The sequence below is a fragment of the Typopeltis vanoorti genome, chromosome 11, assembly GCF_054136105.1.
Source record: "Typopeltis vanoorti isolate ZY-2024b chromosome 11, IOZ_Tvanoo_1.0, whole genome shotgun sequence".
NCBI classification, from domain to species: Eukaryota; Metazoa; Arthropoda; class Arachnida; order Uropygi; family Thelyphonidae; genus Typopeltis; species Typopeltis vanoorti.
In genome coordinates this window covers 130,795,998-130,808,076 of record NC_143559.1, presented here as the reverse complement: position 1 = coordinate 130,808,076, position 12,079 = coordinate 130,795,998, and the positions used below count along the sequence as shown (strand labels likewise).

Genomic DNA, 12,079 nt, shown 5'->3' with positions numbered 1-12,079 from the left:
GATATGCTGATAGGTCGGTAAATCCCACTGGAGACATTCACAAACATTCATGTCCCCAGTGGGATTCATTAGTTGGAGAGAGAGCAGGTAGTATCTATTTGGTCATCCAGACTGGTAATAACAGTTCAGTGAGATCTGGGATTTAACTTTCTTATTAAACTTTCTTTTAATTATGCACTGCAAACACTGCAAAACTAGAAAGCTTTCCATATTTATTTTTAATATGCAAAGGTAGCCTGAGTATATGATTATACAGCAGTCACCTTTTCTTATCTGCAGTATGAGAATATACATTTGGTTGCATTCCTCCCAGATGGTTTATACTAGTTTTACCACTTATTTCATTAATAACCTACAAAGTAATTACTCCAGATACCTGTAGTATCCATATCTATTACCTTGATTATATGATTCCTTTTGTGGTACTCTTTCTCCATTTTTAATCTTTTTTTTTTTTTATTATCCAGACAAATTAATAGCATTAATTATTTCAGCTTTTATCTTAAAATATGCACCTATTAGAAGAATTGTATAGTGTATATTTTTTTGCACATTCTGCTTGTTAAAATTTTAATATCAAGTGAATTACAAATTTCTTCAAATTTTTTAAGAACTATATTGTCATTTTGTGCACATGTGCATATCATTAATTTATTGTAATAATGTTCTAAAATGTATTTTAGAACTATTGATGCATTTAGTAGCATTTTGAAGACTAATATCATTCAGACAAATGCCCTCACTTTTCACTTCAAATGGTGTCTTGAAAGAGTTAATGCAATTAAAAAAAAAACTTAGTGAAGTTTCTTTTACCCATCTTTGTAGTTTGTTATAAACTGATTATAATTTCTTTTCTTATCAGATACAACCTCCATCCCTCAGCAGTGTACTGGATATGCTAAACATCATTAATGGTATTCTATTTGTACAAATCAGGTAACTTATTAAATGTTTATAAGAATTTAAATACTCATAAAATTGGTGGTTTAATACTTAATAGTAATCATTTATGCTGAACATCAACTTTGTTGCTCAACATACTTTTGTTGATTTAGCAATTGATGGTTGTTAATAATGTTGATTATTACACTTGCTCTTAAATTCCAATAACCACTACTTTTTTTTTTTTTTGAGATTGTATTTTTTATAATGATATTTACCACTATGATAATCTTGAATGACAAGCAGTTTCAAGTAGAAAGATGTGAGCAAACATAAAAATGAAAATTGGACAATGAGACTTGCACTACTTGGAAAGAAGTCAACAGACACCATACTGTGAGGAACAAACAGCCATGGTGCCCACCTTAATAAGATGTAGGCATCCTTTTGTTGTGATGACGCAGCAATCTTATGGGACATTTTTCAATAAGTGTATGATAGCAATCAATGGAAATTATGAAACATTCTTCCTGTAGGCATGTAATGAGGTCCTGGGCTGTTGTGGAGCGGACATCCCTTGACCTCACTTGATGCTCCAGTTCATCCCGCACTGTTTAATAAGGTTAATATCAGTACTCTGTCAAGTGTGGTGATGTTTGTGTCCACAAACCATGCAATTTCAGCAGCAGCCTTTTGACACAGTGCATTGAGAGACAATGGTTGTTTCCTTAGAAACACAACAAAGTAGGAAGCATTGCATTATCCAAAATGTTCAAATACCTCTCGAAGTTCAGTGTTCACGGCACCAAGGCCAAACCAGGAGAAACAGGACCATACCATCATACCACCACCACCGTATTCGAACTGGGATCCATATGACGATTATTTAAACAATGAATCTGAAGAACTATTTTCAACAGATGAAGAAAATTAACATGAAAATTGAGGTTAATAATTATTTTATTTGTTTTTTAAGACTTGCATCTATTGTAATATTTTAAATAAATTTATGTAACAAAAAAATTAATCTGATTTGTTTATAAACACTGCATATTTTCTTATATAACGATGTATTGTAACTACCTAAATGCTTGTCCAAGAAATTAAGCTTCCCTTTTTATACTCACCGTATAAGACAACCCATGATTTCGAGGAGGTTTTCTGTAGTTTTTGAGAGTTGTCCTATATGCCAACATATACGGCATATCAAATTCCTAACAAGTGAGTCAGTATGTACTCTGAGAGAATACAGAGAAAAATGTAAGAAATTGAAGCAGTGTGCAAAAGTAGCTAAACAAAATGGCAGCCTGGTTGGCCGAATGGACAGTATACCTACTCTCCAACCAACAGTTTGTGGGTCTGAATCTCACCTTAGATATGGGTGTTTGTAAAAGACTGCTCTTGATGAGCTTGTGTAGCTCCTTGAGTATTGTAGAATTCTAAGCTTTTTTCTGCCAGAACGTTGTCATTATCTTGATGTTTATCTTCTGCATTCTTTCAAAAGTCTTTCATAACTTTTATTTTTTATTTATTTTTCTATTTAGCAGATGCAGACATGTGTGCTAAATAAAAAAAAAAAAGTAAATGAAAAATAAAAGTTTTGGAAGACTTTTGTAAGAATACAGAAGATAAACATCAGGATAGTGACAACGTTCTGGCAGAAAAACAGAAAAAAGCTTTGAATTCTACAATGATGAAAAGTTGGCATGAAAGTGAAGGTATGATATTCCAGATGTCTGGGATAATTACTTTAAAAGATTGTTAAAGGAAACCACAAATGACAGAACAGCGGTAGAAAATATTCAAGAAGAATATATTTAGGAGTACCTATTGCTACTTGAGATAGCAGGAGACCCATCAAAAACCTGAAATGTGGAAAAGCATTGGAGTAAATGAAGTGCAGAAAGCTGAAATTTGGAGGTATAAGAGGTACAATGGCTGCACTGCATAATTCAGAAGGCATCGTCAAAAATTCCATATTGAAGTAGAGCACTTGTATATTCAGCTCTTGCTATAGCAAACACTGCTATACACATGCATGCTATAACAAACTACCAAAAATCCCTGACCACAGCTGCATAATCAATGATTCTATGCTAAGAATTCACTATAACAACCTACTCCTGTAGTTCCTACATGTTTTGCTGTAGTGAGGTGGATGTACCTATATGTAAAAAGGGAAATCAAACAATGTATAAATTAGAAACTTCCCTTCTTAGTATGTAAGATTTATGCAAGCATGCTTGAATTTAAGAAAAATGGTTAAAGAAAAACTTGGAGAAAAGCAAATTCGGTACATGCTAAATAGATGTTGTCAGGATTGGATTTTCACTTTAAGGCAAATTATTAAAAAAAATAATTGGAAAATAATACGGATCGTCATTTCAGTTTTTGTCGATCTGTAAAAGAAAGGTGGCAAAAGTCCTAAAAGTACATTTTTTTTTTTTTTTTGGTGTAAAACCAGGTGTTAAGCTAAGGGTTCATACTCTCTACTGTTATCATTTATATTGATCACTTTATGAGGGAAAGTGGCATTAAACCTAATTAGAGACATTAAACATCAACTACATAAAACATCTTTATGTAGTTGATGTTTTATTCCTAAATAAATCTGGTTCAAGTATGCAGGATTCTTTACTAAATTGAATAACTGCTGCAACAAATTGGCATGACTTGATGAATTAGAATGCAAGACATGTAGCATATGTTTAGTTTTCCATAACTTATATTAATGGTATTACAACACCACACAAATTAAATTATAAAAAGTTGTTTATTAACTGGCTTATATTTCCCTGGATTTCAAATCAGCATCTTTAAAACAAACATGTTACAGTTTACATGCGACAATGAGTAAGTGGAACAATTTCAAATTGTAATGGACAAAACATAAGTCCTAATTTGGTGTCCTCTAGTGTTGTGTAATTACAGTTGCATAGAATTTGATTTTAGGATAACAGCCTCCCAAATTTTTCGCAAATTAATGCAGCCACACTTGTTAAGGTTAGTAGAATGCTTCATTGCTGACCTGAAAAATAATCTTTCTGACCTATGATTTCTATGTAGCACATTAATTTTCTTCCATCTAATCCTGTGTGAATGGGTTGTGTGCCCAAAGTGGGTTCTTTTCCAGTCCTGATTTGCCATGTTAATGGTAATGACTGTATTTTGTATGTTCTCCAAGGTAGATATTAACAGATCTTCCTGTCTGTCTGTAGTAGGCTAAATTACAGTCACAAAAATCTTCATTCACTGGATGTGCTAGAGCAGGGATCTCAAACTCAAATGCAGCAAAGGGCCTGTCAATTAGATGTATATCTGACACAGGCTGTATTCAATATTATTTTGTGAATCAAAACATAAACTAAAAACACTATCATATTACAATGGTAACCTGTAACCCAGGGCCGCATTTACCTTTAGGTGCAAGCTGGGGGCCACATTTTAAAACCTTACTCCTCACAAAGAACAATAAAAAAAAAGCGTAGTTATAGTTGCAAAATAAAATACTTATTTTTAAATATTAAATTCATAATATAAAAACTAGAGGCTGCTGAAAAATATGTGAGTCTTCCCGCTTCCATTTGAAATACATTGTCCTTTCCTTAGAATATAAAACTAACAGGAACTCCTGTATACCATAAAATTCATGTGTGTAAGCGTACCATTTCTTTGCTGGATGTATATACACGTCCAGCAAACCAGGATAATATTCTGTCCACCTGTTGAAAGAACATGGATAAGAAGTGCAGTTTGACTGTCATATCCATTAGAAGAGGCAATAATCCTTCACGTTGAAAAGAACACTTAACTAGATTACCTGGTGTACGTAGTAACTATGTTCAATTGCCTACAGCAAGAAATGCAGTTGTTTGCCTTTTGCACAGTAACCAGATTCTAAGTTATATTAGACTAAATACCTATGAGTTAAATTCAATTTTTGCTGCTTGTGTTTATCATATAATTATAGTTTTTAATGCCAGTGCAAAATAAGAAATCCTTTCATACTTTCTTCACTTCATATTGTATCACTTTGGAAGATCAAGGTCACTATCAATTTTTTTGCTAATTATTTTAATCGCCAATACATTTTAAAATTCTCCCAGAACTTGATTGAAGAAAATTATTTTTGTCAAGAAATTATTTTATAAATTCATGAAAATCCGAATCTAAAAATGAATACAGCCTCCATCTGTTGCAAATTAAGTTTTCTTTTTTTATTTATAATCTTATTTCGAAGGTTAGTTCACAGATTGCGCAAATGTTTGCACTTTTAAATTTTGCTTTATAGAGAATCATACGTAAATCTTGAATCATATCATGTAATGCATAATTTTTATAACGTAATCTGCAGGTTTTTGCATTTTAACTTTCTTGGTTTCCCCCCTAATCACTCACTACAAATCGAAATAAACGTACAGTTTATCTTTCGAAACGTGTAGGTGCATGCGTCAAAATGAAATTTTATTTCCAAAATTTTCATAACAGAATTAATTCGCCTTTAATGGTCAACTCCCCACCTCTCAAAATTATCACCACTTGCACGCGCGCACACACACACACAAAAAAAATACTTCTAAATAACATATGTGCACTTTCTTTTTGTTTGAATTCGTTATTTTTCCAAAGTAATTGTACCAGAGAACTTTTAATATTCCGATACCGAAATTAAATTGTGATTATTATATATAAATTAGCAAATTTTGTATATTTTTTCATTTATATTATTTCCTGATAAGTATAAATCATTAAATTATGTAATATTGAGGAAATTAATGTTTAAAAAAACAGTTTCATCCTACAAAAGCAATATCAGAATAAAATGTTTTGAACATCTGTAAAGCAATTAGAAAGGTGAAAAATATAATAATAAACTAAAATAAATTTCTGCGTATATTTGGCTATTGTTAGGGACTTTTTAGTGCGTCTACTGGATGTGTTAATTTCTCGCTTTCTCAATAATTTTCGTTAGCTTACGGACTGTTACTTGAGCAGAATGGAATAAGTCTATAACCCTCTCTTCCCCCAAAAAAAACCATAAATGATTATGTAATACATATGCGCCTTTTCTTTTAAATAATTCAAATTTTTTGAATTATTTAAATTCAAATATATTTAAATCTCCGTATCTGAAGGTTAGCTGATCTCCGTATGAGATCAGCTAACCTTCGTGAGTTAGCCGATCTCATACGGAGGTAGCAGGGTTTTTTCTCCCGGAAACTCGGGTTTTTCATCCCGCATACATACAAATCGGCCCTTCAGAACACACGCAACTTACAGACAAAAATTACTAGTTGTGGTGGTGTTGGAGGTGGGCGGTAGATGGCGTTGATGGAGATGATTCGTAGTAGAGGTTAGGTGTAGAGACAGTTGTAGATGTCCTCCTGCGATGAGTCTTCAGGCTCCTTGGAGGTATCAGGAATAATAAAAATAATAATAATTGTATAAAATTATTTATAATTTTTTGATAATAAAAATGTAACTGATCACTATAAATTAAGAAATCATTTTGGTATAACTGTTATATCAGCATGTAAAAGATAGGTCAATATTTCTGTGTTAGGATGTCTGTAATCAATAATGGAAAATGAAACAAGACATTCTTGATGTATTCTGCACTACAGCTAGGCAATTTTGTGTGATTTCTGGGGAAACTTTCTCTCTTGTCTTTCTCAATAGCAGCGAGAGTAATGTAAGTTTAGCTTTTTCTCCAGCTAAGAGGATTATTATGGAGTATTTCGAAGATGTAGTAATATTTAGAATTTAAAAAATAAATAAATAACAAAAATAACACTACTGAAATTTCAGCAGACCGCTGAACAATTGATTTCAAATTGCAAAGAAATAGTATAGAATTAGAAGCTTCGATGGCACAACAATATTATTGCTTTATTTTATTTATTTTATTTTGTTTTTTGTCAAAACAGTCAACTGAAGTAACAGATTTTGAATACTGTCTTTCAAACCAGTAGAAATTTAAAGTGGTTATGTAATTGAGTTCCAGGAGAGGAGAAGGGAGGTAGATGCAGTAGAAAATCTTCAAAATGACATAAATTTTGAATTATTTCATATAGGATGTCCTTCGTGTTATATTTTCAGCATATCTACAGTGGTTACACTGGATATTATAGTAATGCAGACCCTAACAAAAAAAAAATCTGTTGCAGTTTTAAGCAAAAGATAAAGGCGAAGAGTCTCTGATAAAATATCGTTGGATATAAATTTTTGATATTAAAAAGACTCACAATCGGAAATCCCGAGTAATGCAATTTAACATTTGTTGTTCACAAAAAAAAAATTGTTCTAAAATTAAAATGTTACGATCCATATAGCAGTATCTTGCAAGGAAAGAAAGCAAAATGTCATATTTATTTCAATGAATGTTATTTAAAAAATATAAATATTTTGCACAATATTTTAAATGAAACCAACATTTGAAAATTCATGAAAAAAAAATTCTATATTGTCAGTAAAGTGAAAGAACATAAAGTTGTCTTGTTCCGTGACACTGATTTGAAGAATAAAAGGCAGCAAATTTACTATTACTAAATAGATTCATTAGAAACAATGCCAAAGCAAGATGTGCTAATTATTGAAGGAGATTGGAATGCCAAAGTTGGAATAGATAATGATGGTTGCTAAAGAGTCATGGGAAAATATGGTTTCGGAGAAAGAAATGAACGAAGTGAAAAATTGTTAGAATTTGCTGTGGACCACGAGATGATCTATAAGACAAGATTCCAACAAAAGGAATGTAGAAAATGGACGTGGTGATCAAATGATGGGAAAACCAAAAATATGATTGATATGATTAAAAGAAGATGGATAACATCAGTACAGCAATGTCGAACTTTTCAAGGAGTGGATATAGACTCGCACCATAGTTTAGTTGATTGCAAACGTCAAGTTGAAATTAAAAAAGAAATATAAACCCCAACATCAGAATAGAAGAGATGCAGCATGAATAAGTGAAGCAGAAATAGGAAGAAGGTATACAGAACAGTGTTAGAAGAGAAACTTAAAAGTGTGGAGAAAGAAAAAAACTCGAATTTAAGAGTGAAAAAAGTAACGAAGGCGATAGAAGATGCGGTTGAAGAAACAGTACCTGAAGAAGAGAAGATCTAGAAGAAATGGATTACACAAGAAACACTGAAGTTAGTATAGGAGAAAAGAATGTTGAAGATAAGAAGGGATACATCAGAACAAATAGAAGAGCAATATAGAAGAAAGTGTAATGAGTGAAAAAAGCAATCGGAATGGATAAGTTGAAATGGTTAGAAGCCCAATGCAACAATATAAAACAGTACTGTGGAGAGCATAAAACAAGGGAGGTATACAAAATGATCAGAACCATTAATAGAAAGTGGCAACCAAAACTGACCACAATTAAAGATGAAAAAGGCAAAGTATTGATGAATAAAGAAAAAATTGTACAGCAGTGGACAAGATACTGTAGTGAGTTATATGAAGAAAAACTAGATTCAGATAGCAGATATCACCACTAGATAATGAGCATGATATGGACGTTTTAAGAGGAGAGGTAGAAAAAGCAATAGGACGGCTAAAACACAACAAGAGTCCTGGTAACGATAACATTACTAGAGAAATGATTAAATATGGTGGTGAAAGTATGGTTACAGAAATGCACCAACTATGTAATATGGTATGGAAAGAAAGGAAAATGCCAGAGGAGTGGGTGAAATCAATACAGTCATACCCCGACTTCCACGAATCCGGAGTTACGCGGTTTCTTATATGTACGTATTCCTGTCCCACTTCACGCCTCACCACTAGTCGTATCTTTCCGGCGCCGGCTGCATTCACCAATGTCGCACATGCTGTGAACAAGCGGTCTCCATTCATACACGATTTTTATAGTCTCTACAAACCTTGCGATTGTTTAATGTTATGTTCTTGATAAAAATTTTATCACATAAAAAATAATAATGTCGTCCAAAAGAAGCAAGTCCGATTCTTCTACAGCTAGCAAGAAAAGAAAAACATTGACTTTGGAAGCAAAACTCAACATCATTAAGGATTTTGAAGGCGGAATGAAAATTTGTGAGCTGGCAAAGAAGTTTGATCTACAGCAATCCACAGTAAGAACAATCATAAAAGAAAGGTTTACAGATTTTGGAGGACATAGATTCTAACGAGGAATGAATTGTAGCCACAAAGCAAGGAATAAAAAAATCATTAGCTTGTTATGAAGAAATTTTGCGTGATAAGAAAAAGACATTATGCCGTCAGACGAATCTATTAGATTTTATGAAACCATCGACATCAAAATAACTTTCTTTTTTTTTATGTACGAAAAACTACAAATATGATTATATTTCTTAAAAAATATAGGTGTTTTTGTAAACCTTTGGTCCCAATTGTAGGTTTGTATATATAAATTACATGCAAAATTATAACCCAAGTTACGCGAATTCAACTTACGCGCTTTTTGTTGGTCCCACCTACTGCGTAACTTCGGGGTATGACTCTATTAGTAACATTATACAAGAAAGGAAATAAGCTAGAATGTAAAAATTATACAACTTGGTAAAGTGATGATGATCATATTGACAGAAAGATTGAGAACACAATTGGAAGCATACCTTGCAGATGAGCAAGCAGGATTTAGGAAGGATAGAGCTACAATTCAACAGATTTTGACAATGAGGTTAATAGCAGATAAAGCTAGGAGAAAAAACAAACATATATACTTGCCTTGTTGATTTTCAGAAACCATTTGACAGTATTGACCAGAAAGTGACATTAGCAGTTCTTGAATACTATGGAATTGATAAAAAAACTAATAGCTATATTAAAAGATGTTTATCAGAATGCAGTTGCAGCAGTTAGAATAGTTGATGATTTGGGGAAATGGTTTAAAACAAGCAGAGGTACTAGACAGGGAGACCTAATATCACCAAGCATTTTCATTGCACATTTAGAAAGAGCAGTGGACAAATTGAAGGAAGATGCCAAAGGAATATCTCTGTACACGGAATGAGAATTAACAATCTTAGATTTGCAGATGATATTGTTATTTTTGAAGATGAAAGAGAACTACAAAAAACACTGAAACTGTTAAATGAGGAAGGGAAGAGATATGGACTTGTTATGAACTTTAAAAAAACAAAGACAATGGTATTTGGTGAGAAGAACATGAAACAAAAGATACAAGTGGATGGAACTGATATAGAAAATGTAGAACAATTCACATATTTGGGAAGTAAACTGACATATGACTTGGATTGTAAAAAAGAAATAAAGATCAGGATTGCAAAGGGAAGAACAAATCTTAAGGCCATGGATAACATCTGGAAAAGTAAAGTGATCAGTCTGCAAACAAAACTAAGAGTACTGGAAACATGCATCTTCAGCGGTGTACTGTACGGATCTGAAACATGGGTAATAAATAAGGAATCAAGAAAAAGAATTTTGGCATTTGAAAGAACTTGTTACAGGAAGATTCTTTCAAACAGAAAAAATTGCCAATGAAGAGCTCTATCAGATGTTTTGGTTGTATCTTCTCTATCAGAAGATACAACCAAAACAGAATCTAATGAAGAAGATTATAAAACGGAAGCTGCAATTATTTGGACACATCTGTAGAATGAGTGAGGACCAGAAGATAAATACATTTATGTTTGGCATTTTGGATGGTTTAAACAGAAGAGGTAGACCATACAGAGAATGGATAGACGATATAAAAGACTAGTGTGGAATGGGTGTACAAAAACTGCGACACTGTGTACTGGACAAAGAAAGGTGGAAGAAGATAGTGAAATAGGCATCAGACATCAACAGGCAGTGAGCCCATGGTTCATGATGATGAATAAATTCATTGCAAAGGCTGGTCTCTGGTCATTTCAGGATTAATTATTTTTGCACATGTGAAATTCATTTTTATTTTTGTGAAAAGACACAATAATTGTGCAGGAAAACAAAACAAAAAAAAAGCAAATATCGTAGGACAGTAAAGGAAATTCCAAGTAACACGGTACACGTAAAGTCAAAGGTTGTTCCACCACAGTTAATCCATTAACGGCTCTAAAATTGCTGTTCAGGGATTAACGGCGAAGGGAATAATTGCATGATAAAAAGTAGAATGTGGATGAAGTTTTGATCCATTAAAATTGAATTGGCAACTATGCTGTGGTATCTTGTCCAGAAGCTGTGCAGTATTTTTGTTTTATTCAAAATGTATATAATTATTGCCATCTTCAACAAGAAGATGGAGTATAATCCTTAAACTTTTAGAAAAAAAAATATTTAACAGTTAAAAGATTAAGTGAAACAAGGTGGTCCACAAGAGCTGACTGTATTGCTTTGAAACCATGAATATAAACAAATTAGAGGCATTACTTGAAGTATCCATTTCTCCTCATGAAAAACCTATTCTAAATTAGAGCTCATCATTGGCTGATCATTTTGACAATTCAGAAACAGCAATTTTAACTGTTGTGTGAGACAAAATTTTACAATGAATAAATGCTACTAGTAAATCTTTACAAGATCCTGATATGGATTTGTTTTTAGCTAATAATTTGTTAGTCTTTAGTTGATTTTATTTTAGATATAAGAAATGGTTTTTGCTACTTTAAATGAAGAAGCGAATTTATTAACAGATGAGACAAAATTTAAAGATGAGAAGGAAAGAGTGAAAAACGAAGAAAAAAAATGTCTCACGAAATTTCACAATTTAACTATGAGATTACTCGTATGTTACATGAGAAGGAAAATTTCATTGTTAATACTTTTAATGTCTTTGCAATAAGCTAATTTTGGAAATTAATGAGGCAGTAAAAAAGCTATTTAGACAGATGTGTTTGACTTTTTTTTTTTTTAAGAAAGATATAGCTCAAGACAGGACTAGTATTAACAAAATTTTACATTCTTATGGGACTGATATTGATTCAGAAAAACTTATTGAAGTTAAGCAATTTTTAATAATAAAGGAAGAAAATTTTTCAATTAAAATATGTACAAATTTATAAACAGTGGGTTAAGGTCTACTTTTCCGAACGTAGAAACAATTCTAAAAATATTTTTGAGGATACCTATTTCAAATGCAAGTGCTGAACGCTCATTTTCAGTGTTGAAACGAATAAAAAAATTTAAGAAGTAACTTGCACCAAAATAAAACAAGTGACCTGTCGTTATTATGCATTGAATCAGATGTAATAGACTCGATTAATTATGA

The 12,079-nt window shown here is 32.3% G+C and overlaps 1 protein-coding gene across 3 annotated transcripts in view; it reads left to right on the top strand.

Annotated features, from left to right (window-relative positions):
* Positions 1-12,079, top strand: part of clu (clustered mitochondria protein homolog) — a 502,466-nt gene that overhangs the window by 481,867 nt on the left and 8,520 nt on the right. For all 3 annotated transcript variants that reach the window (XM_090401006.1, XM_090401005.1, XM_090401004.1), the window contains exon 34: positions 863-936. In XM_090401006.1, the coding sequence (XP_090257132.1) occupies positions 863-936 (74 nt within the window). The remainder of the gene's footprint in view (positions 1-862; positions 937-12,079) is intronic.